This window comes from Lagenorhynchus albirostris, chromosome 2 (genome assembly GCF_949774975.1).
Source record: "Lagenorhynchus albirostris chromosome 2, mLagAlb1.1, whole genome shotgun sequence".
NCBI lineage: Eukaryota > Metazoa > Chordata > Mammalia > Artiodactyla > Delphinidae > Lagenorhynchus > Lagenorhynchus albirostris.
The window spans coordinates 158,348,243-158,375,164 of NC_083096.1; the positions used below are offsets into that span (position 1 = coordinate 158,348,243).

A 26,922-nucleotide genomic window follows, 5' to 3' on the forward strand; every position below is an offset into this window, starting at 1 on the left:
TAGTATGGATGTATAACCTTTATAGATTTGAATTATTCCAATTAACCCAAATTATGATGTTTTACAATCAAATTATTACAAGTTGGTCAGAAGAAAACATAGGCATAAATCATAGCAATATTTTTTGGATGCCTCCTAAGGCAAAAGAAACAAGAGCAAAAATAAACAAATGAGACCAAATTAAACTTAAAAACTTTTGCACAGCAAAGAAATCCATCAACAGTGAGAAGACAACATACTGAATGGGAGAAAATACTTGCAAATGATATGACCGATAGGGGTCAATATTGAAAATATACAAACAGCTCATATAACTCAGTAACAAAAAAACCCAAAAAACTAAACCAACAACCTGATTAAAAAATAGGCAGAAGACCTGAATAGACATTTTTCTGAAAAATATATATCAGATGGCCGAAAGGCACATGAAGAGATACTCAACATTGCTAACAGTCAGAGAAATGCAAACAAAAACCACAATGAGATATTACCTCACACCTCTCAGAATGACTATCATCAAAAAGTCTACAAATAACAGATATTGGTGAGGATGTGAAGAAAAGGGAACCTTAGCACACTCTTGATGGGAATGTAAATTGGTGCACCCACTATGGAAAACAGTGTGGAGGTTCCTCAACTAAAAACGGAACTACTATATGATCCAGCAATTCCAATCCTTTGGTTATATATATGAAGAAAACGAAAACACTAATTCAAAAACATACATGCATCTCAAAGTCTATAGCAGCATTATTTACAATTACCTAAGTGTCCATCAACAGATGAATGGATAAATAAAATGTGGTATATATATATATATATATATATATATATATATATACACACAATGGATTATTACTCAGCCATAAAAAAGAATGAAATTCTTGGGAATTCCCTGGTGGTCTGTGGTTAGGACTCAGTGCTTTCACTGCTGGGGCCCAGTTTCGATCATTGGTGGGGGACTAAGATCCCATAAGCTGTGTGGCATGGCAAAACAAAAACAAAAACAAAAATACCTAATCAGTAGGGAAATTGAATCAGTAATAAGAAGAAAATCCTCAACAAAGAAAAGCCTAGGACCATATGTCATCACTGATGATGAAAAAAAGAATGGAATTCTACCATTTGCAATGACATAGATAGACCTAGAGGATATGATGCTTAGTGAAATAAGTCAAAGAAAGACAAATACTTTGTGGTATCACTCACATGTGGAATCTGAAAAATAAAACAAACGAATACAAGAAAACAAAAACAGACTCACAGTTATAGACCACAAACTAGTGGCTACCAGTGGGGAGAGGGAATGGGAGAGAGACAAGATAGGGGTAGGGAATTAAGAGACACAAACTGAAAAGTAAATAATTTAAAATAAAATAAAATGAAATAATTGCAAGTTGGTCAGTGAGCACATCTTTAAGCTTTGGCCTTTTAGCTCTGCCCCTGACATCCTTGAAACACTCTTGACACAACAGAATGTTCCAAAGCCATACTGATTTTTCTCCTGCCCCATAGAATCATCTATTCTGCAATGAGTTCCAGATTCTTTTGGTGGGAAAAAACCACCAGAGACCAAATTTAGGTTTCAAGGGTGTACACAAGAGTAAATGTTGGGCAAAAATATTAGAGCTGCTATTGGGCCTCTTTTAGTATTGAAAAACCTGGAAAAATATATGTATTTTAAGCTTATGGCAAATCTGTAGTCATCAAAACAACATGGTACTGACATAAGTATTGACATATAGGTCAATGGAAAAAAATTGTGAGACCAGAAATAAACCTTCACGTCAATTCATTTCCACAAGCATTCCAACATAATTCAGTGGGGGAAAGAACAGTCTTTGTAACAAATGGGGATGGGACAACTGGTATCCACATACAAAAGAGTGAAGTTGGACCCCCTACCTCACACTATATACAAAATTAACTCAAAATAGATCAAGACCTAAATGTAAGAGCTAAAACTATAAAATCCTTGAAGAAGACATAGACATAAATCTCTGTGATACTGGATTAGGCAATGGTTTCTTAGATATGACACTGAAAAGCACAAGTAACAGAAGAAAATAAATTGGACATCAGTAAAATTAAAGATTCCATCAAGAGAGTAAAAATGCAACCCACAGAATGGGATAAAATCTTTGCAAATCACATATCTGATAGGGGCATTGCAATAAGAATATATAAAGAACTTTTATATCTCAATAACAAAAAGACAAGCCAGTTAAGGGACAAATGATCTGAATAGACATTTCTCCAAAGAAGATCAACAATTGGCCAATAAGCACATGAAACTATGCTCAACATCATTAGTCATCAGGGAAATGCAAATTAAAACCACAATGAGATACAACTCCACACCCACTAAGACAGTTATCAGCAAAAAGAGAGATAATAATAAATGTTTAGGGGTTGAGAAGAAAATGAAACTCTCATACACTGCTAGAGGGAATGCAAAAAGGTACACCACTTTGGAAAACAATCTCAAGTGGTTAAACACAGACCTACTATATAATTTAGCAATGCCATTCTTAGGTATATACCCAAGAGAAATAAAAACCTATGTCCACATAAGAACTTGCACCTGATTGTACATAGCAGCATTATTCATTATAATCAAAAGTCCATTAAATGATAAATGGATAAATAAAATATGGTAATCCATCCATATTAATTGGCAATAAGAATAAAATACTGATACATGCTGAAATGTGGGTGAACCTTGAAAACATGCTAAGTGAAAGAAGTCAGTCACAAAAGACCACATGTTGTATGATTCTATTTATAAAAAATGTTTAGAATAGGCAAATCTATAGAGAAATAAAGTAGACTGGTAGTTGCCTAGGAGTTGGGAGGAAATGAGGAGTGATGGCTAATAGATACAGGGTTTCTTTTTGGGGTGATGAAAATGTTCTGATGTTGATTGTGGTAATGGTCGCACAATTTTGTGAATACACAAAATCCATTGAATTGTACATTTTATTTTTATTTATTTATTTATTTGGCTGTGCCGTGTGGCACGTGGGATCTTACTTCCCCGACCAGGGATCGAACTTATGCCCCCTATAGTGGAAGCGCAAAGTCTTAACCACTGGATTGCTAGGGAAGTCCCGAATTGTACACTTTAAATGGGTATATTGTATGGTATGTGAATTATATCTTTTTTTTGGTGAATTATATCTTAATAAAGCTATTAAAATTTTTTAAAAAAGAAACCCATTCTGTGAGAGCCACTTACAAGATACGCCCAATCTATTTATTTATTTATTTTTGGCTGTGTTGGGTCTTCGTTTCTGTGCGAGGGCTTTCTCTAGTTGTGGCGAGCGGGGGCCACTCTTCATCGTGGTGCACGGGCCTCTCACTGTCGCAGCCTCTCTTGTTGCGGAGCACAGGCTCCAGACGTGTAGGCTCAGTAGTTGTGGCTCACGGGCCCAGTTGCCCCGCGGCATGTGGGATCTTCCCAGACCAGGGCTCGAACCCGTGTTCCCTGCATTGGCAGGTGGATTCTTAACCACTGCACCACCAGGGAAGCCCATGCCAACTCTTAGTTGCGGCATGTGGGATCTAGTTCCCTGACCCGGGATCTAACCCAGGCCCCCTACATTGGGAACACAGAGTCTTAGCCACTGGACCACCAGGGAAGTCCCCCGCCATTTCTTATTTTGATGATATTGTGCTAGCTGGAGAGACTGTCCTGGACCCTTTATATTTTGTCTAATTTCTGCTTGAAAACAAAATCGTTCCTTCTTTAGCTTATTTCTCTTTTACAATAGCTTATCACAGATGGTTAAAATAAATCAATAGGCACTTTTAGTATTCTTTCTGGAAATCCCCTAATCTAGGTCCACAAGTACATTTTCTTATCTTCTAAGTTAGTACAGGTACTAACTTTAAGTTAGTTTTCTATCTTAAGTACATTTTCTATCTTCTAAGTTAGTACAGGTGGCAGCACTGCCAAACATTTTGTCACTACATAACACTGGTTAGTCTTTTTCTAGCCTCCAATAACAGTTTCTTGACTGCTCTTCCAGACTCCACTAAGAGTTTCCTTGCTGTCTTTCCAGACCCTGCCTGCTGCCTGGTCCCAAAGCCAATGTTGTATGTTTTAGGTTTTAGGATTGGCAGTACTCCACTTTTAGATATTAATTCTGGAACAGATACCTATTGCTAAATAACAAAGCACCCCAGAAGTTATTTACTTAAAACAAAAACCATTTACTTACTTGTGATTCTACAATTTGGGCTTAGTTAGGCAGTTCTTCTGCCTGAGCTTGCTCATGAAGCTGCAGTCAGCTAGCAACCTGGAGGACCTAAGATGGTTCCACTCACAGGTATGGGGCCTTGGTGCTGGCCATGGGGCCACTCTTTGCATGACTTTTCATCATTCAGTTGTTTAACCCATCTAACTTTGATATGTTGTAGGAATGTTCCAAGAAAGTAAAAGCAGAAGATGTGGGACTTCCCTGGTGGCACAATGGTTAAGAATCCGCCTGCCAATGCAGGGGACACAGGTTTGAGCCCTGGTCCGGGAAGATCCCACATGCCATGGAGCAACTAAACCTGTGTGCCACAACTACTGAGCCTGCATTCTAGACCCCACGAGCCACGACTACTGAGGCTGCGTGCCACAACTACTGAAGCCCGAGGGCCTAGAGCCTGTGCTCCACAACAAGAGAAGCCACCTCAATGAGAAGCCCGCACACTGCAACAAAGAGTAGCTCCCACTTGCTACAACTAGAGAAAGCTCATGTGCAGCAACAAAGACCCAATGCAGCCAAAAGAAAAACCAGAAGCTGCAAGGACTATAAGGCCTATGCTTATAGGCCTTATTCACAAGACATCGGTTCTGTAATACTCTATAAGTCAAGATAATTCACAAGGCCCAACCCAGAAACAAGGGGTAGAGAAATAGACTCCCTTTCTTGATGGGAGGAGTTGCAAACAATACAACATATTTAACCCCCCACAGGTGACTGCAAAAATTCTAAAGCAAATATAGTATTTAATGATTTTATGTTGAAAGCAACATAGCAGGAAGAAGATACAGATGCCCAATGTCACTATTTCCATTTAACACATTGCTAGAGGTTTTAGCCAGCACGATAAGGCAAGAAAATTAAATAAATAAAAGTCATCTGTTTGGAAAGGAAGAGATGATTTGTCATTATTCTCTACATAGTTGGAAAACTAAAAAAATTTTTTAAAATATATAGATAAACTGTTAGAATTAATAAATGAATTTAGCAATTGTGCTGGCTTCAAGACCAACATACAAAAGTCAATTGTAGTTCTACAATTGAAATGAACTATTAGAAAATGAAATTTTACCATTTAAAATGACATAAAATATCAAAGATCCAGAAAAACATCTTAAAAGGATGTTAACTCTCTATACTTAAAAACTACAAAACATTATTAAATTACAGGCATTTAAATAAATGGAGAGATATACCATTTTCATGGATTGGAGGAGTCAACCCTATATAATGCTATCTTAGTTTCCTGGGCCTGCTGTCATAAAGTGTTACTAATAAAAATTTATTGTCTCATAGTTCGGGAGGCTTGAAGGCTAAAATCAAGGTTTCAGTAGGGCCATTCTCTCTTTGAAATTTGTATGGGAGAATCTTTCCTTACTTCTTCTAGTTTCTTGTGTTTAACACCAATCCTTGACATTCCTTGGCTTGCAGCACTTCAATCTCTGCCCCAATTGTCAACTGGTGTTCTCCCTTCATGTGTCCATCTCTACATCTCTTCTTATAAGGACACCAGTCATACTTGATTAAGGCCAACCCTACTCCAATATGACCTTGTCTTAAATAATTACATCTGCAACAACTGTATTCCCAAATGAGGTCACATTCTGAGGGTTAGTACTTCAACATATTTTTTTGGGGGAAACAATTCAACACAGTGAATAACAAATGGCAATTCTCCAAAACAGGTCTACAGCCTTAGTGTAATACTAAACAAAATCCTTGCTGATTCTAAAATTTATAAGGAAAATTTTGTCACATTTGGCAAGATGATTCTAAAATGTATATAAATATGCAAAGGACCAAGAAAAGCCAAGACAGTCTTGAAGAACATAATGGGACAAAGGACTTTTTCTACCAGATATCAAGTTTTATTATAAAGCTACTACAGAAATAAAGACAGTGTGATATTTCCACAAAAAGAGACAAAAGGAATTGATTACCTAGTCTTCAAACAAACCCGCATTTATGACAACTTATATATATACAGGTGATGATAAAGAACAGTGGGGGAAAGCACAGACTTTTAAACAACGGCACTTAATCAGTTTAACATTCACATGGAAAAATGAAACTTGACTTACTTCACAGCATACAGAAGATACAATTTTAGATGGATTGTAGATCTAAATGAGAAAGACAAAGTAATAACAATTCCATAAGTCAATCAGAACCTTTGGTAGGAAAATATTTCTTGACAGGACACAAGAAACACTAAGCATAAAGGTCTTTTATGTTCATCAAAGGACACCAGAATTTATATCCATAAGAAAATGGCAGACAGTCCAATACAAAAATGAGTAAGAGACTTGAACAGGCACTTCATAAAATAGGCTATCCATATATCAAAAAACATGAAAATGGGTTCAACCTCATTAGAAATCTGGGAAATCCAAAGTAAAATCACAACGAGATACCACTATACCCCCACCAGAATGGTTAAAATTAAAAAGATGTACAGTAGTAATTACTGGCAAGGATGTGGGGCAAATGGAATTCTTATAAATTGGCTGGTGGAAGTACAAACTGAAACAACCACTTTCTAAAGTTGTTTGAAATTATCCACTTAAGTTTCATATATACACAACAAGCAATTTCACTGCTAGGTATAAACCTAGCATATGTGTCACAAGAGGCAGGAATGTTCACAGCGCTATCATTCCTAATGGCCAAACATTGGAAATAACTCAAATGTCCATCAGAAGTAGACAGTTAAACTGTAGCGCATTCATAAAGTGGAATACTATACAGCAGTCAAAACAAATAAACGACAGCCTCACAGATCATAGATGTATCTCCAAAACAATGTTGAGTGAAAACACATCAAATCTTGACTTTGAACAAGTTGATGTCTTCATTTACAGCTCCCAGAAAAAAATTGTACCTCTTGGAGTTGTGATGAGCATTAAGTGGAAAGATTCATATCAAGTGTTTACCAAACACTTGGCTTAATAAATATCAGCTATTATTTATTCATGTTCTCTTGGCAGGTCACCTTTCCAGACATGGGCAATAAAGAATGGTGCAGGGCACTTAACAGCGTCATCTTACGCCCCTTAGTTTCCTCCCAACCTCTTCCTCTATCTTCTCACCATTGGGTTTTGGTCTCTTTAAGAAGTCAACCATAACTGAGGAAAGAGGAATTCTGGGAAATCCACTCAGCTCAGGTCTGGAGCATAATGGGAAAGGGGGCGGAGACCAGGGTTGCGCACGCGCAGTTGTCCGGGTGCTGCGTTGCGATGGATTAGGCGGAAAAATTCCTGTAAGAGAAAATAATCTTCGTCCCAGGGTGGGGGCCGTGGGTTCTACTCCCCCTTCCCCGGTCGGTGCTCCCCGGGAGCAGGGAAGCCACCAGAAGGTGAGCGCGGCCGGTAGCAGCGGGAGGGGCCGCGTGGGGCGGGGCGGCGGCCGCGCCACGTGACGAGGCGGGCGCTGGGCGGAAGCGGCGCAGTCGGGCGTTGCGGTTTCGCTGCAGGGACACGCTGACAGGCATTTGCGGGTCGCGTTCTCTCCAAAAGATACAACGTTGCAGCGTTTGTACCCTGTGACAGGCGTGGGAATTATTGGTGGGGACGAGATTTTGGGAGCGATTACGACACGAGAGCCCATAGATTGTAACTGTGGCAGGTAGTCCTAAATTCTCATCCCTCGAACTGGTTATTAAGCCAGTTGCCCATTTCCATGTCTGGCTTGCCTGTTTGGGTAAAGACAACTTTGGAGAGTTTCCTTTTTGCTTCAGGTGTACTACGTCCTGTTTAGGGGAAGGGAAGTCCGCTGAATGACTAATCTTGTTTACAAGAAGGAGATTAGGAAGCGGATCTCAGAGGGGCTCATTCCTGGGCATGGCCTTCGTGAGACCCTGCAGGTGGTCCACTTTAAGTAAGGGCATACCTGTTCATTTGTGGTGGCAACTTGCGCTCTCATCTATCTTTAAGCCGAGAGTTGGGGCCCTTATGGAGGCCTCTAGTGAAGGCTGAGTTAGAGGTGGGGGTGGGGAGTTTGGTGTGCCCCATTTTGAGAAATATAAGCTGAGGTGGGCCTCCAAGTACTAATTCTCATGGACTCAGAAACAGTATTTCTGAGTCCTTTCTTCTAAGAGCTTGGTAACGTTCTCTCACGTGTTGGTCTGCCAGTCTAATTACCTCAGTAACTTTCAACATATAAAAGACCAGAGTATTTGTCTTTAAAGCTATCAGGGAAGTGGGAGCTATTGCTGTAAGACTTTATGTGAAGGCAGCTACCAAAGAAGCAGAAGGCAGGAAGAAAGGAGAAGAGTCATGGCCCCAGAAGAGTTGTTTTTTTTCCAAATGCTTAGCCCTAAAACCTTGTGCTCAAAACAAAGCTTTTGATATAGATAAACATGAAAAAAAAAAAAAAGCCTGAGTACCAATCCTTTATGTTGTGTTTTAGGAATCCAACTATCCATCACTAAGAAGAAATCTATTAGTTTTAGACCGGGGAATTCCTTTACCTAAAAAATTAGAATGAAAGAACCTTTGGATGGTGAATGTGGCAAAGCAATGGCACCGCAGCGGGGGCTTCTGGACAAAATTAAAGAAGAACCTGACAATGCTCAAGTAAGCATTTCATATTTATTTTAAATTTTAAAAAATTTCTTCCTTTCTACCTGGTGAATTCAAATTTTTAGTTAGTTTCTGACTTGCAAGGTAACCCAAACTGATTTTTTCCCCATTAGATGAGTAAATCACCTATTCTGCTCTTTGAATGAAAAAAGATCTTGGTAACTCTATTATATTTCTTTTTGTGAGAAGAAAGTAACGTGTATTACCCTTTTTCCATTGGTACCTTTTTAAAAAGTTCTCTTGTATCTGATAGTAGTTTCCATTTATTCTGTATTTGTGGTCTACTCTATGCCAGGCTCTGGGGATCCAGGAGTGAGCAAAATCAGTTTAGTCCCTTCCTTCATAGAGCTTGCAGGTTAGTAGAGGAGATAGACATTACACAAGTTATTGATCACATGATATATATAATTACAAACTAAGACAAGTGCTGTGGAAGAAAAGCCTGAAATGGGGAATCTGACCTAGTTTTGATTGGGGGCAGGGGGCTAGAGAAGGATTTGTCAGCCGAATTATGAAGAATGAATTGACTAGGTGAGGGCATGGAGGAGAGTGTTCCAGGTAGAGTGATCTGCATACAGGAAAGCTCTGACTTGGGAAGATGCTTGGTTCTTTTGAAGGACTGCAGGACCAGTGGGCCTGGAACAGAAGAGGTGCAAAAATGGTGATGACGATGATAATGATGATCATAATAACAATACTAATAGTGATATTAATACGTCAATATGTAGAGTATATTATATCATAATAACATGATCTTATAAATACTAACTTACTACTATTAACACTTATATGTATTTAGACTGTGCCAGGCACCATTCTCACAACCGTATTATTATGCCCATTTTAGAGATGAGGAAACCAGGTACAAAGAGGTCAAGCAGTTTACCACAGATCACAGCTCATAAATAGCAAAGATTGGATTCAAACCCAGGTATCAGACTTCAGAGCCTATGCTATCCTACTTCTAGGATGAGGCAGTGTAGGTAGTTTGGGGCCAGATTATGCAGAACCTTGTGGACCTTGTTACGAATTTTGGTCTTCTCCTGAGAGCTTTGGGAAGCCATTGTAGGGTTTTACTTGGGAGAATAAGATAAACATGTTTGGAAAGATCATATGGCTACCTTTTAGGGACCCAGATTGGAAATCTGTGGAGATTAGTGTGGAGAGACCAGTTAGTTGTTTTGGCAAAAAATGATTTTTTTTTTCCTTCATGGACAGTTCTTTTGCTTTATACTCTAGTTATTGGCTTCATTGCATAAGCAAATCAATAATATTGAAAATATAAATAATAAAATAAGTCATAGTGATAATACTCTATTTCTCTTATTATCTCAAAGGCAGTGTCATTCCAGGACAGGGATGTCAAGTAGATGTTGTCTTGTTCATCCACTCCACGCCTTCCTAAAATGCTGTGCTGCGAAGGGTTCTGAGGTAGTGTCTACAGGATGTGGGGTGGGGGATGGTGGTATCCATGACACTTATTTTCCCTCCAGATGGTAAATTCTTTCTCTTCTCTTGACAGAGTAACCATTTGTTTGTCAAGTTTTGTGGGTTCTACCTTTTAAGAATTTTTTTTATCTTGCCCTTTCCTCCCTGTTTTATTATTTCTCATCTGGACTTTTATAACAGTTTCCTATTCATCGTCATGTCTTCAGTCACATATCTCACCAAAACTCTGTATAGTGATACTCTTTTTTTTGTTTTTTTTTGAGGAACAAGAGCCAAGTTTTTAATTTGATCATTTCTTCTATTAGAAGTACTCCTTAATGACATCCTTGGCCTGAGACTCTTTGCTTAACCACCGCACAACTGCAACCATCCACTTTACAGGGTTTTTCCTGTCTGTCAGTTTTACAGAGGCCTACCCATTCCCCTGGTTTCTTGTTACCATCAACCTTAATTAGGTTGATTTGTCATTCAGCACAAGGGCCTTTACCACCTTGACATAAGCTCATCAGAATTGGATGCAAGCACACAGAGGTGGGATTGGCACTTGTCTAAGGCTTTGGCAGCTTCGGAATGCCACATGCTAGGCCGTCCTGGATGAGGGTGGTCTTCAGCACCTCTTGTAAAGCAGTATTAATGTCCATTACACCTCCAGTGGAAATGCTTTCCTCCACCAAGGCGGTGGGTTATGGCCACAGCAATGGTTTATGGGTGGAGCCGAATCTTGAATGCACCGGGGCCTCTACCTCCCATGCAATTCCCCAGCAACAGGGAAAGAGCACTATGGTGCTCTTTATAGATCTGATGACACTGCTCTCTTTAAAGACCCTGTCTCCTCATGCAGGATAAAACATAAACTTTTTAGTGTGGCATCCGAACTATCCATGTTTAGGCCTTTGTTTTCCTCTTCAGTGTCGTCAGTCATCCTTCCCACCTTTTCTTTTCTTTCTTTTTTTTTTTAACATCTTTATTGGAGTATAATTGCTTTACAGTGGTGTGTTAGTTTCTGCTGTATAACAAAGTGAATCAGCTATACATAAATATTATATCCCCATAGTTCCTCCCTCTTGCATCTCCCTTTCACCCTCCCTAACCCACCCCTCTAGGTGGACACAAAGCACCGAGCTGATCTCCCTGTGCTATGTGGCTGCTTCCCGTTAGCTATCTGTTTTACATTTGGTAATGTGTATATGTCAATGCCACTCTCTCACTTCGTCCCAGCTTACCCTTCCCCCTCCCCATGTCCTCAAGTCCATTCTCTATGTCTGTGTCTTTATTCCTGTCCTACCCCTAGGTTCTTCAGAACCTTTTTTTTTTTTTTTAAGATTCTATATATATGTGTTAGCGTACGGTATTTGTTTTTCTCTTTCTGACTTCACTCTGTATGACGCACTCTAGGTCCATCCACCTCACTACAAATAACTCAATTTCGTTTCTTTTTATGGCTGAGTAATATTCCATTGTATATCTGTGCCACATCTTCTTTATCCATTCATCTGTTGATGGACACTTAGGTAGCTTCCATGTCCTGGCTATTGTAAATAGAGCTGCAATGAACATTGTGGTACGTGACTCTTTTTGAATTATGGTCTTCTCAGGATATATGCCCAGTAGTGCTTCCCACCTTTTCTAATCTATGCTCCTGCAAACTATTTGCATTTCACAGGAAGGTATATTCTGTTGATTTTTATTTCCTTGCCTTTGCACATGCCATTTCTTCTGCCTGTGTATCCTAAACTGGATACTTTAGCTTGGCAAAAAGTTCCTCTTCTTTTAAGATATAGTTTAACTGTCACTCAGGTAGAATTAGCCATTCTTTCTCTGTCTTTTTTTTTAAATCATGTAGTGCTTTTACATTTATTATGGCATCTGGAGGTCAATGAATTTGGTTTCCTGGGTCTCGTCTTATTTGATCTCAGTTCCTTGCACAATGACTGGCACATACTCAGTAATTAAAATAAAAGAGACTGTGTTTCACAGATGAGGAAACTGAGCCTGAAGGAATAAGTGACTTCACCAAGGTCTCATGGCAAAGCTGGGATACAAAACCAGTTTTTTAAAATTCCAGATCCAATATTTCTTTCATCGTACCTTGCCTGTAGTATAAAAATTTAAGAAATATTGTACTGTGAGTTAATTGAGTATTCTTTCTGTATAAAAATTGTGATAATGAAAATCCCGTTAACAGCTTACATTGTAAATTTAAGTGGATAGGGGCCTACTTAGTTCCTTTTGGTTTATATTAATGCTTCAAGGTGAATAGGCTATACTTTTTCATGATTGAGAGTGTGACCTATGGTGGAAAAGCCAATTGAACAAATAGTATGTGCAATTTTTCATGTCGTATTTGAATATTGGAAAATAGACAAAAAATTGAAAAGTTGAGTATTTTATGATATACTAAGGGTCTGTTCTGGATATTAAAGCTATAGTTGAGCTCTCATTCAGTCGTTCAGTGACTTTTATTCCTGTTTATATAACCTAAAGCACTTGTTGAACACCATTGTAAGCAGTTTACATGTGACGCTTACAACCCTACGAGTTAAGTATGTTATTATTCCCACTTCACATACAAGGAAACAGAGACACAGATGGTAACTTGCTAGACTAAATGTAACACAACTAGTAAATGGGTGAGTTAGCATTTGAACCCAGGCAGTCTGGTTCAAGAGCCCAAACCCTTAACTAGGATGCTAAGCTTTGTTAGTTATTTTGTTTTCAGAGGAGCTACAAAGATGAAAAGATAGGGCCTCTGCTCTCAAGAGAATTGATAGTAAGGGGGAATAAAGGTATGGAAATGGGAGAGGTAATTATTTGCTGGGTGACTTCTCCCTGCCAGAAGGTATGCTACGTATGTCTTACCTATTCTCATTTAAACTCTACAAACATAGGAGGGAAGTATCCTTACCCCATTTTACAAAGGAGGGAACTGAGGGAAGGACAGGTTAAGTAACTTACAAACTCAAAGGAAGCATCAGAACTAGAATAGGAACTTAGTTTTGACTGGCTTCAAGCATATATTCTTTCTGTTGCTTTGTGCCACTTCTATACAGATATAAAATCACAGTATTATGTAATTACTGTAATTTTAAATATTGTGTAAGGTGCATTGGGAGCACAGGGAAAGGATCCCTTATGTCTGTCTAGGGAGGAGAGGAAGGCTTCACAGGATGGGTAGCGCTTGAGTTAATAGCAATTGATGAAGAGCTTCAGACAGAGAAGAGCATGTGCCAAGTCATGGAGGGGTGAGAGAATGTGGTGTGTTTAGTGGTTGAGTATTTCACTAGCAAAGTGGGAGAAGAGAATAGATTTTAGATGTTCAGGTAGAATTGATCCAACTTAGAGATAGCAAATGAAGTATGAGGGTCAAGGAGGATCCAGGAATACTCAAGAGGTTTCTGGCTTCAGTAAGTTGAGTTTGTGACAGTACCATTTACTGAGGGGCTAGGAACAGGATTTGGGGGGAAGTAATAAGTGTTGGAATCTGTTGTGTTAAGGGGCTCGTGGGACATTCAAGTGGTAATTTGCACTGGGAGGCATTTGCCCATATGGATGTGGTATTTAGAGATTAGAGAGTTATCTACCTGTAGGTATAGTGTTGCCAGATAAAAATGTAGAATGCTCAGTTAAATTTGACTACCAAATGAACAATGAATATTTTTTCATATAAGTATGTTACATGCAATGTTTGGGACTTACTTATACTAAAGAATTATTTGTTGTTTATTTGAAATTCAAATTTAACTGGTCATTTTATATTTTTATTTGCTATATCTGATGACCCTATATAGGTGATAGTTGAAGTCATGAAGGTGGATGAGATTGTTCAGGGAACAAAAGTAGAGAAAAGAGAGTAGAGCTCAGGATAGAAAGCTGGGAACTAGATTAATTTAGTGCTTCAAAATGGCTTCAAAGTAGTCCCTCAAGCAGCAGCCTCATCATTACCTGGGAACTTGTTAAAAACGTATATTCTTGGGCCCTGCTCCAGACCTGCTGAATCAGAAATTCTGAGGCTGAAACCCAACACTCTATGTCTTAATAAGACTTTTAGGGGCTTCTGATGCCACTGAATTTGGAACCATTGACTTCAGGGGTGAATATAAGATCAATGAAGGATACTAAGAAATAGTAATGATGAATTGAAGTAATAACATAATCCGAAGACAACCAGTGGAATCATTGGCAGTGTCAGATGTATCTGAGAAGCCAAGTAAGATAAAACCTAAAATTGTTTGTTGAATTACACAATAGTGAGATGATCGGTTATCTTAAAACACCTTCAGTTGAAGCAGTAGCCTGATTGCATTGTGTTCAGGAGGGAATCAAAGTGAGGAAGTAGAGAAAGAATGGAATACTTTTTCTCTAAGTTCGGTTGTAAAGGGAGAGAGAAGAGAGGGCAGTAGTTCCTTAGGGAATAGGTTCCTTGTAAGCCGAAGGGAAGAAACCTATATGGAGGTTGTGAAAGGAACAAAGGCAAGAATGACTGAGACTGTCTTGAGGATCTCCACATTTGCTGCCCATGCTGAACTTTTGCTGAACTCTCTAACATAAAACTGCTGAATAGTTGCTGAGTTGCCAAAAGGAAAGAACAATGCTGAGAACTGGACTCTTTCTGGACTAAGGAAACCATACCTTTCCCTAGTAATGGATGAGACGTGCTTGATAACCCAATCGTATGAACAGAACAGTTTTATCGTCCAATCCAAATTCTTGGTAAACAGCTTGTGTAAGCCTGTGTGAGCTTCCTCCTTTTCCCCATAAAAACCTCCACCCATTTTCCTCCACTGGGACACTATTCTGGGTTCTTCCAGAATCTGTGATCCCTGAATTACAATTCTAAGAACCTAAATAAACTACCTTTTTGCCTCTTTACAGTTCATGCTGCTTTTAGTTGACAAGATAGAGAGAGGCTGAGGATACACAAAATCAGTATGAAGTGCTGTAAGAAGGGAGAGGGAAAGAGATCCTGAACATAAGCGCTGTTTTAGTCATGACTGAGAAGGTTGCCTTTTCCTGTAAGGTTCAAGGACAGTTTGCTGATCAATTTGTAGGCATGGTGGGGGGGGGGAATCAGAATGTTGCAGGAATTCTTACTTAGCTGCTTCTATTTTCTTGGTGAAATAGAAACATTACTGAGCAGGAAGAATGTGGGGTTGGGACTTATGAGTGATGGAGGTGTGGAACAGTTACTTTATGAAGTAAAAGAAACTGACTAGGGAAATGTAACAGGCATATTAGAAAAATACTAGAGATTGAATTGATGGTAAGACAATTTTTTATTGAGTCTTAAGTGTTCTTTTTGGTAAGTTGAAGGAGGTGTATATAGGTACTTTAACTTCCTCTTCTTTTTGCAAGTGCCAATAAGTAAATACTGTTATTTGAGTATAATGTTTAAGAACATTTGAATTGAATGAACTTGAATGTCCACTTTGAATTGAACTAACTTAGATTCATTCATTCAACAAATATTTATTCAATGTCATAATTATGAAAAGAGTAAGAGCTAGCATTTTTGTTCTTAAATCATGTTTAACTTCTGGCTAACTGCAAGGCATCACACTACACACTTTATTTGTATTAAATCATTTATCCCCCATAAATCTAGTCCAGTGGGTTAGATAATATTATCTTTATAGATAAGGAAGTTGAAACTGAGAAAGATTAAATAACTTGTTTAAGAACCGGGATCGCTAGTGTTCTGGCATTCCTGCGGCATACCCCTTTCCTTTTCTCCCCTTCTTGGGGCCTTGGGGTCATGGGCAGCATTCTGTATTCTGGCTGGTTGGCGCAATGCTTGAGTGGCCTGGCAGGGGAGTGGGCCACATGCGCGTGGAGGACACTGTGGACCGGAGGGAGGCACACAGCATGGCTGAAAATCGAGAGCCCCGCGGGGCCATCGAGGCTGAGCTGGACCCGGTTTAGTACACCCTGTGGAAGCGGCTTCCCCACTGCCTGCACCGGAAACCCAATGACATTTCTGTCAACATGAAGACTGATGTTAAGGCCCAGCTGGCCCACTGCCAGAAACTGCTGGACGGACGGGCATGGGGTCAGAACTCATGCACTGAGATCTACATGCACTGGCCATCAACTGCACCATGAACATTGCCCTACAGCTTCAGGCTGGCAGCTTCAGGTCCCGGCAGGTGGTGCCAGTACCTCCACTGTGGAGCTTGTCGTTGAACTGGAACCAGAGACTTACACGTGAGCGCTGCTGACCCAGATCTACAACAACTCAGCCATCCACATCTGTGTCTTCAGGGTCGCACCCAAGTAATTGAAATGAGGCTGTCCTGTCTTATCCACCCACTGCATACAGCTAGGCTCAGATGTGGCTCTACTGAGTACTGTCATGGACCTTCTACCAGAGGCATGTAGGAAAAAGCCTGTCCTCCTTGCAGCCCCGAGGACTATGAATTCAGAGGGCGAATATTGTCTTTTGTTGGGCCCAAGCAGTGGGTCTTTCTGAATCTTTGTGTTCTGTAACCATTGTCCTATACAGTCAAACGTATCAAGTTGTGTTGGTGCCCGGCCACCCCACTGCAAAAAAAAAAAAAAAAAAGAACCAGGACCACACCTGTTTCTGTCTGCTCCCGGAACCCATAGTCTTCTTTGTTATGTTGACTGTGCTGGGTGTTGAATGTACAGAGGTGGAAAAACAGATATGGTCCCTGTCCCTAGTGGACATGGTCCTTTTGGTCTAGTGTATGTGTGGGGGAGGAGGAGGGGTGTTAGACATTAAACAGATTATCACCCAAATAAATATGATATGATGTATTATGACAAGTGCTGTGAGTGAAAGGAGATGGGAGAAGCTACAACAGGGGAACTTAATTTCCATTGGGGACCAGAGTTTGAATTCATTATAGTAATTATGTTATATTGTATTTGTACATTTAGGAGGGAGACAGCATGGATTTTGAAACAGAGAGACCTGGGTTTGATTCCCATCTGTGCACTTAGTATCTTTGTGACCTTGGACAAGTTGATGAACATCTCTAAGCCTCACTTTCCTCATCCATAAAGAAAGTTCAATAATTCTTACCTTATAGGCAGCAGTTTGTTTGGTGCCATAACGTACATCATGGGAAGTGGTAAATTAATGCAGTGGTTCTTAATCTTTGGCATTTAATATTCCAAAGAAATTCCAAAGTAACTTTGGGAACCGATACATTTGTCATTTATTTTGCTAAGTACAGGGAGATTAAAAATACAACTACCATTTATTATCACCATTGTTTCAAAAAACTTTGAGGGCGGGCTTCCCTGGTGGCGCAGTGGTTGAGAGTCCACCTGCCGATGCAGGGGACATGGGTTTGTGCCCCGGTCTGGGAAGATCCCACATGCCGCAGAGCGGCTAGGCCCGTGAGCCGTGGCCGCTGAGCCTGCACATCCGGAGCCTGTGCTCTGCAATGGGAGAGGCCACAACAGTGAGAGGCCTGCGTACCGCAAAAAAAAAAACCCAAAAAACTTTGAGGGCTTCCCTGGTGACGCGGTGGTTAAGAATCCGCCTGCCAGTGCAGGCCACACGGGTTCGAGCCCTGGTCCGGGAAGATCCCACATGCCATGAAGCAGCTAAGCCCGTGCACCACAATTACTGAGCCTGCGCTCTAGAGCCCGCGAACCACAACTACTGAAGCCCGCATGCCACAACTACTGAGCCCATGCACCACAACTGCGGAGCCCGCGAGCCACAACTACTGAAGCCCACGCGCCTAGAGCCCGTGCTCTGTAACAAGAGAAGCCACCGCAATGAGAAGCCTGCGCACTGCAACGAAGAGGAGCCTCCACTCGCCACAACTAGAGAAAGCCTGTGCACAGCAACGAAGACCCAACGCAGTCACAAATAAAATAAATAAAATACTATAACTAAAAAAAAAAAAAGAACACTGTCATTTAAAAAAATAAATAAACTTTATTTGAAATATGTAAGACTGTTTTAACAACCCACCCCCCCCCCACCCGCCGCTCCAAAATGTAGGGTAGTTCTGATCTCAGAATAAAGGGCACTCTTTTTCAAGTTAGGTATATGTATTTTAATTTCTTTCATGATTACGTGTTATTTTAAAGCATTTTGAAGAATACATTAAAGATAAACCTGATTTAGGCTGTGTTGATTTTTTGTGTAATGAGCAGATTGCATTGAAACTCGTGTCTTCTGACATTAAGAGATATGCCACTTGCAAATCTGTTGGCTAAAATTACTAATTTGATCCAAACTCTAAATCATTCAGATTTAATTTCATTTATTGCTCCGTTATAAACACAGCCTATAAAAGGGGTAGTGCTCAGCATTGAAATAGCTGTGTATTACTCCCATATAACAAGATTACATTTGAGAAGTAGATATAACTATCATAAAAGATTCTTCAGTTCTAAAGATCCTTTTTGTAAAGATTAAATCTAGGGCTTCCCTGGTGGTGCAGTGGTTAAGAATCCGCCTGCCAATGCAGGGTACACAGGTTTGAGCCCTGGTCTGGGAAGATCACACATGCTGCGGAGCAACTAAGCCTGTGCGCCACAACTGCTGAGCCTGTGCTCTACAGCCCGCGAGCCACAACTACTGAGCCTGTGTGCTACAATTACTGAAGCCTGTGCACCTAGAGCCTGTGCTCTGCAACAAGAGAAGCCATCTCAATGAGAAGCCTGCCCACCGCAACGAAGAGTAGCCCATGCTCGCCGCAACTAGAAAAAGCCTGCGCGCAGCAACGAAGACCCAATGCAGCAAAAAAAAAAGAAAGAAAAAGATTAAATCTAGTCTAATAACTTGTAAATTTTGACTTTTGAGGTATTTGAAGGCGATTACGACTATAATGTAGAAGAGATGAATATGACAGTTATTTTTTTGTTTGAATTTCTAGTTTCCTCAGTACTAACACTGTATTCATTTCTCTGTCTTTTCTTTTTTTCTTTAAGGAATATGTACATGCTTCAAAGCCGAAAACTCAAGAAAGTGAACTGAAAATTAGTGCTGTCTTTTCAGTCAGTGACAGTCCTCTTGGTAAGAAACAGAACTGTAAGTTAGTTAGAATCAGTATTTGTTATATTCTGACCAGTAGAATTGAGGGAAAGTACCTCATGTAAGTCTTTTTCTTCCTTTAGACAAAGCAGTGCTTTTCAAACTGGCTAGCTGGTCTTGACCAGTATTTTAAAAAGTGGAATATAATTACAGTTGGTCCTTGAACAACATGGGTTTGAACTACGCAGTTCCACTTACAGGTGATTTTTTTCAATAAATATAGTACCTGTATTTTTATTCTACAGATCTGTAAATTAACTAAGTGTGGGGACATTTTTATGTTCTATTGGAGATCACAATATGTGGAATCAGAAGAACTAGGGTTTGAGTCCTGATTCTATCCAGACTGTTTCAGCTTCCTGCCCTTGGATGAGTCATTTATCAATTCTTTTGTTTTTGAGACAGAGATAGCAGGACACAGATTTTTGACTGCGTGGGGTCGGCACCCCTAACCTCTGAGTTGTTTAAGGGTCAACTGTATATCAGAGTGTGGTGCATATAGTAAGGAAGCATATTATTTCATGAAACTACTGTTTCAGTTATTAAATTTTATATACATATACACACACATGCACATACAGATGTATGTGTGTGTCTCTTGGGTTATAATGTGAAATGTAGTTCTAACTATGTGTCATGGTTCAAAAGTTTGAAGCTGCCTGTTTTAGAGTGGTTATTGCCTCAATATTGGATTTCAAGACTGAGGGAATTTGTCCTAAAAAATAGAGAATGTGTATATGTTCATGTTGATGTGAAAACAGTTTTTGTTGTTGTTGTTGTTTTTTCTTATTTTGTTTTTATAGCCCAACAGTTGACCCCAGGCTTTCAGCTCTCTCTTGCATCATCTGGCCCAAATATATCGCTTCCTTCAGTTCCAGCCGTAGCTATTCAGGTTTTTTGTTCTGGTTGCAAAAAAATGCTTTATAAGGGGCAAACTGCATTTCATAAGACAGGATCTACTCAGCTCTTTTGCTCCACAAGGTGCATCATCGGATATTCTTCACCTGTCTGCCTACCACCTCCTCCCAAGAAAACCTGTGCAAACTGCTCAAAGTATGAAATTCTTAATTATATCCCTTACTTTTTAAGTGTTTTTAGTTCAAATATGCTATTGCTATTTTAAATCTCTTTAGCTCATTTCCCTGGAAATACTTTTTAGCTAATTGAGAAGTTTGCAAATTCTAAAGTTTTGTAAAGTTAAATAAGTGACTTGATGTAAAAAAGTATTGTTTAGACCAGTTTTCCTATCTCTTTCAATTAGAAAGAAATAAATTATTTGTGAGAAACTATAGGACCACTCCTATATTGTACGTCTACTGTAATTGTAGACAACAATACTCAAAATTGTTATCTTGAATGTTATTGAAGTATAGAATGAAATAATATCACCCGTATAATAGTATATGAAAGTTATTTAATTCTTTAGAAGGTAAATGGCCACAAAAATAATGCATTTATTCCTGAAAAGTCCTTGTGAGCTTTTGTTGGGGGTCATTGTTACTTTATAATAATGCATAGATGCAGAGAGAGGAAGAAATAGCAATGAAGTTATATAAACTTCTTTCTCTGCCTCAGTAAGTTTGAAGAATTTGGCACGTTTTACCTATTTGTGTGGTAGTGCAATTCTAGGAATACAGTGTGTTGTCAGTAGTCACTAATGTAGAGCAAGGAAAGTTAAGAGCTTGGTTTTAGATTGTAGCTCTATCACTTACCAGCTATATGACCTTGGGTCAGATATTTAACCTTTCTAAGCCTTAGTTTCTTCATTGGTAAATAATATCTACTTCCTCAGGTTTTAATGAGACAGTGTTGGCACAGGACCTAGCACATAGCAAATGCTTAATAAGTGGGATCCTATTATTTTTAATAATAAATTTGGTATTATGTATATTTAACATAATTTATAGGTCTCTATTTTGTCTTTGGCGATATATGATAGTTTCTTTATCTGCTTGGTGTGTTGGCCTTAGGTATCTAAAAGTAGATCCTGTTAAAATGGAAATCCCCGACTAAAAGGAAAGAGGCATTTTAAAACATTTTACTTAAATATTCAAATTTAGTTTTGTTCCAAAATGCCCCTCTAATACCTTACTTTAACTCTTTTATGTCATTCTCATGAAACTGATCTGGAAGAGTAAATTTAGTTTTTTGTTTTTAGATATTCAATCTCAACATATCAAATATCAAAAGGAAATTAATTAAATTTTAAAGAACATAACACCGCCTATACATCCAAATACATATTCTCTTAAAAGTAGAGACTCTTGTCATTGGCTTTTTACCACAATGCTGTTGTTATTCAAAATTTTTTTTTGTCTCTTGATTTTGCATTGCCTTCAGAGGCTGTGAAACATTCCTTTAGACTAAGTTAGGTGATAAATCTATCTTTCAAGCTGTGGTTTGATTTTTGCACATTGCCAAAAGTTACTTGATGTCTTACCAGCTGACTAGTGTAGATGATTAAACTGAGTCATACTGTTAAACATGGTCTCTGACTATAAAATTAAAAAGTTGTGCTTAGAATTCTTATAAACTAAAAGAGAAATTAGAAAAAATGTTTGAGCCATGTTGTTGGGAGAGGTATGGTTTCTCTAAGGTGAATGTTAAGATGCAACATATATTTGGATGTATAAAGTTTAGAATGCATTTATATTTATGTGCACAGATTTTCATTAAAAAGTCATTCTCATTGGTTTACTTATATATATATAGCACTGGCAGATTTACATTATTAAATAAAATTCTTAATTGCTTTCATTTTAGTAGAAAAATTACTTTTCAAAATTAATACTTCATCTGCATGTAGGCATATCCACTTGGTTTCCAAGATTCACTGTCATATTAGTAAGGCTAGGTGAGTTTTAGAACATTAAAGTAGTGCTCTATTGCTGTTTTTTTATATTTTTAATTTTTTTTTATTTTGGCTGTGTGGTGCGGCATGCAGGATCTTAGCATGCGGGATCTTAGTTCCCTGACCAGGGATCAAACCTGAGCCCCCTGCATTGGGAGCACGGAGTCTTAACCACTGGACCACCAGGGGAGTCCCTGTTGCTGTTGTTATTCTTTTGTAGTTTACCATGGAGTTCTGTATAATAAAGGTACAGGATGGAAGGCAGAATAGTGGAATGATGAAGTCCATGGACTGTAGAATCAGACTGCCTCGATTTGTATTCTGGCTTCACTGCTTACCAGCTGAATGACTTTGGCAAGTCATTATTTAACCTTTCTCATTTGGTGTCCTAATAATACTTACCTTACAGAGTTTTTTGATAATTAAATTGGATAATTTGAGTAAAGAGACCAGTGTGTGGCACATAGAAATTACCCAGTACATTATTGTAGTACATAATATTATTGCCATTAATTTTCTTTACTGTGTGGTCATTAATTAGAAACTAGTGTTTCTAATTAATGACTATTTCCTTCAGTTTTTATACTTGTCAGAAGAATGGCAATAACTTAGTCTCTGTTTTTACTGGCAGTGCTTATTGTAACAATTAGCTCTTACAGAATAACTCTACAAGTCTCATAGAACAACTCAGTTATTTGTATCCTTTTTGTTTCATTCTTGTTTCCATCTGTCCTCTGATACCAAGCCTTAATAGTGCTTTTGTCTGTCATTTGTTTCTTTGGTCTCTTCAGTTATAGTGAATATTTATATACCATGCTAATTTTTAATGCTAATCTTTGGTAGTTCATCTGTTTCCCAAATCTTACATTTAAATAAAAAGTTTTTTCATTCCTTATTTCATTCATGTTTCTACTCTTGGCAGCTACTGGGTAGTAAGAGGACAAGTGTTTTGTGGTCTGGAGTTGTGGGATGGCCACTTGTTCTGTTGGCTCCAGTGGATGAAAGTTGGTTGGAGCTGGAAGCCTCAATGTTTTTTTCATGAGCATCTGGCTAGATATATTTTAAATGTAGCTCTCCTTCAACACATCTATGAATTCAGTATTATAAACTCCGTTTTATACATGAGGAAATTGAGACAGTAATTGCCTCACTCATTGTCACTCAGATGATAAGTAATAGAACTAATCATCAAACCCAGTTTCCCAGATGCCTTTTCCAGGGCTACCCATTTACTACTATACAATAGCTGCCCTTAGTAAATGTAGTTATTTTAGCTCACAAAGAGGAAGAAATTACAATTACGAAGAACACATTTCATTTTGCCTTTGTTATTTATTTTTAGAGACATTTTAAATCCAAAGGATGTGATCACAACCCGATTTGAAAATTCCTCTCCTAGCAAGGATTTCTGCAGCCAATCATGCCTTTCTTCTTATGAGCTAAAGAAAAAACCTGTTGTTACCATATATACCAATAGCATTTCAACTAGGTGCAGTATGTGTCAGAAGAATGCTGATGTAAGTTGAATTTCACCTTTATTGGGATTCTCTTCACAGATTAGATGTTTTTAACCGGCTTTGCTTATTTTGTATCTGTTTTTATTTCCTAGATTCGATTTGAAGTTAAATATCAAAATGTGGTACATGGTCTTTGTAGTGATGCCTGTTTTTCAAAATTTCATTCTACCAACAACCTTACCATGAACTGTTGTGAGAACTGTGGAAGCTATTGCTATAGTAGCTCTGGTCCTTGCCAGTCCCAGAAGGTTTTTAGTTCAACAAGTATCACAGCATATAAACAGGTATGAATATCAGTCTGTTGTGTACAGTTGGGCTTACCCCTTCTGAGATGGCTGCACAGGGATGAAGTGCAGCGTAAAAGAGTGAGCTCTTCCCATCAGTTGATCTTGGTGTGTGATTTCCCCTCCTGAAAAATGGGATAGATTCTGATGCTGTAAGGGTTGATTTGACAGTGAGATGATATAGGTGAACTAGGTCATTTTTTAGGGTTTCCTTCATGGCCAAGAATTCACAAATATAATTTCATGATTTGCTATGAGTCTGAAATATTCTGTGACATATTGATAGTGAAGAAAACCCCATATTATTGTGAATAAACTATGACCAAGAGTTAAAAGATGATACAATCAGCAAATATAAAACATCTTTTTCCTTTTAGAAAATATATATTTTAAATGTGTTTTGGAATGAATTGTAATTATTCTGGCAACATTGCCTTATTAGAATACTGTAGCTTTTTTGTTTTCTTTTTTCTATTTTCCAACTGCCTTTTTAAAATTTTAGCTAATTTTTATTTATTAGTTTCGTTACTAAATATATTAATTTGTGTCAGTTTAATTATTGCTGAATAATATGGGGTCTTTAAAAAGTTATTTTTTAAACAGGTATAAATGATAATTAAAAGTTTTTTTCAGTTAGGATGTTTGGTTTATTTTTAATTCCTTTGAGCAGTTGGTAATAGATGTTCATCTTTGGAAAGTATCTCTTTTCTAGAAACTTAGCCACTTTTTGCAGTCTGGCTACTACTTTCACAAGAATAAAATCCATGTTTTATATATATGTGTGTGTGTATATATATATATATATACATATATATATGTATTCCAAAAATCATTTCCATTCCTGATTTTGTTACTGGTATTATACCCTATCAACTGCATGAATGATGTTCGTCTTTTACCAGGAAGATTATGTATTGTAACTTTGCAATTTATATTTTCCTACCTTTTACTTCCCTATTTAATTCATTACTAAAAGACCTTATATTGTGTCAGTGACAGGGTAGCAGTTAGGAGCTTGGACTTAGGAGCCAGATGAAGTAAGTTTAGTCTCCTACTTTATTGTTTATTTGTTAATTTAAAGTTTGTTTAAATTAAAAATATATATATAATTTTTTTAAAGTATCTCACTATGTTATTGAAAGGATTTTATGGTACAGTGTATGTAAATTGCTTAGTGTGGGGCCTGCTCATGGTAAGCACTCAGTAAGTAATAACATTGGTAATTTATATAAATGGTAGCATTATTATTGTTGTTGTTTCTTAAAACATGAATAACCTTACAGGCAAATTTTATTATGAAACTCAGCTTGAACTACAGGTAGTTCTGTAGAATCTCCTAATATACATTAAACATCTTTTCTATCTCCTGATAAAGAGTCTTCCTAGTTAAGTAACCTTCAAGGTGGTAGACTCTATCCTAGATTGATGTCCAGGTCTGTCCTGAGGGTGGTCCTTCGGTTCGTGGATTACTTGGTCCTCTCTGATTATTTGTGATGAGAGAAGTATGTTATGACTAATTAGTTATTACTTTTAATGTGTTTTGTTGTTGCTAATATAGATGAGTAGTTACTAATATTTTTCAGTTTACATTTTACAGGCATACCTCAGAAATATTGTGGGTTTGGTTCTAGACCACTGCGATAAAGCAAGATTATATGTATCAATTCTTATATACACATACACACGAATATAATTTATATATATACATATTATATATATAATTGATATATATTCTTGGTTGAAAGAGGTATGTTTCAGGTCTATGTGGGTCCTTTCAAAAAGTAAAGAGCTAATCCTTAAATAATTCTAAAATAGTGTTTATAGACATTTCATCAGTTAAGAGTTTTAGAGACATGTGATTGAATTCATCCAGTTTCTGTAGCTAGGAAAGCAGCTTACTAGATAACTAACTTAGATAGATTATGTCTTTTCTTCACCTTTAGAAAGAGAGGGCCTTTATAGACATACCTCAGAGATACTGCATGTTCAGTTACAGACCACCACAATAAAGCAAATAATGCAATAAAGTGACACACAAATTTTTGGTTTCCCAGTGCATATAACAGTTATGTTTACACTATACTGTAGTCTGTGAAGTGTGCGATAACATTATGTCTTAGAAAAACAATGTGCATACCTTAATTTAAAAATACTTTATTGCTTAAAAATGCTAACATTCCTCTGAGCCTTCAGCGAGTTGTAATCTTTTTGCTGGTGGAGGGTCTTGCCTCGATGTTGATGACTGCCGACTGCTCAGGGTGGTGATTACTGAAGGTGATTACTGGGGTGGCTGTGGCAGTTTCTTAAAATAAGACAATTAAGTTTGCTGCATGGATTGACTCTTCCTTTCATAAACGATTTCTCTGTGGTATGCAGAGCTGTTTGATAGCATTTGACCCTCAGTAGAACTTCTTTCAGAATGGGAATCAATCCTGTCAAACCCTGTTGCTGCTTTATCAACTAAATTTATGTAATATTCTAAATCCTTTGTTGTCATTTCAACAGTCATCTTCACCAGGAGTAGATTCCATCTCAAGACACCACTTGTTTTTGCTCAGCCGTAAGAAGCAACTCCTTGTTCATTAAAGTTTTGTCCTGAGATTGTGGAAATTGAGTCACATCTTTCGGGCTTCACCTCTAATTCTTGTCCTTTTGCTATTTCCACCAATCTGCAGTTACTTTATTCACTGACGTCTTAAACCCCTCAAAGTCATCCATGATAGTTGGAGTCAACTTCTTCTAAACTCCTGTTAATGTAGATATTTTGACCTCTTCCCATGAATCACTTATGCTTTTAATGTCATCTAGAATGGTGAATCTTTTCCAGAAGGCTTTTAATTTACTTTGTCCAGCTCTATCAGAAGAATCACAATCTATGGCAGCAATAGCGTTACGAAATGTATTTCTTAAATAATAAGACTTGAAAGTCAAAATTACTCTTTGATCCATGGGCTGCAGAATGGATGATT

The 26,922-nt window shown here is 38.2% G+C and overlaps 1 protein-coding gene and 2 pseudogenes across 8 annotated transcripts in view; 2 read left to right on the forward strand and 1 right to left on the reverse strand.

The window, feature by feature from the left end:
* The first annotated feature begins 7,475 nt into the window (after nt 1–7,475).
* ZMYM6 (zinc finger MYM-type containing 6) overlaps nt 7,476–26,922 on the forward strand; it is a 43,381-nt gene continuing 23,934 nt past the window's right edge. Inside the window, exons 1-7 of one of the 8 annotated variants that reach the window (XM_060140584.1) lie at nt 7,476–7,611; nt 8,664–8,830; nt 10,174–10,267; nt 19,199–19,283; nt 20,105–20,354; nt 23,495–23,669; nt 23,762–23,953. In XM_060140584.1, the coding sequence (XP_059996567.1) occupies nt 8,754–8,830; nt 10,174–10,267; nt 19,199–19,283; nt 20,105–20,354; nt 23,495–23,669; nt 23,762–23,953 (873 nt within the window). In that variant the 5' untranslated portion in view covers nt 7,476–7,611; nt 8,664–8,753. Of the gene's footprint in view, nt 7,612–7,692; nt 7,884–7,992; nt 8,133–8,663; nt 8,831–10,173; nt 10,268–19,198; nt 19,284–20,104; nt 20,355–23,494; nt 23,670–23,761; nt 23,954–26,922 lie in introns of those variants that run through there. The other 7 variants (XM_060140585.1, XM_060140586.1, XM_060140589.1 and 4 more) reach the window with 7 other exon arrangements.
* Nucleotides 10,587–10,968, reverse strand: LOC132516472 (small ribosomal subunit protein eS12-like; annotated as a pseudogene).
* LOC132516288 (ribonuclease P protein subunit p20-like) lies at nt 15,794–17,004 on the forward strand (annotated as a pseudogene).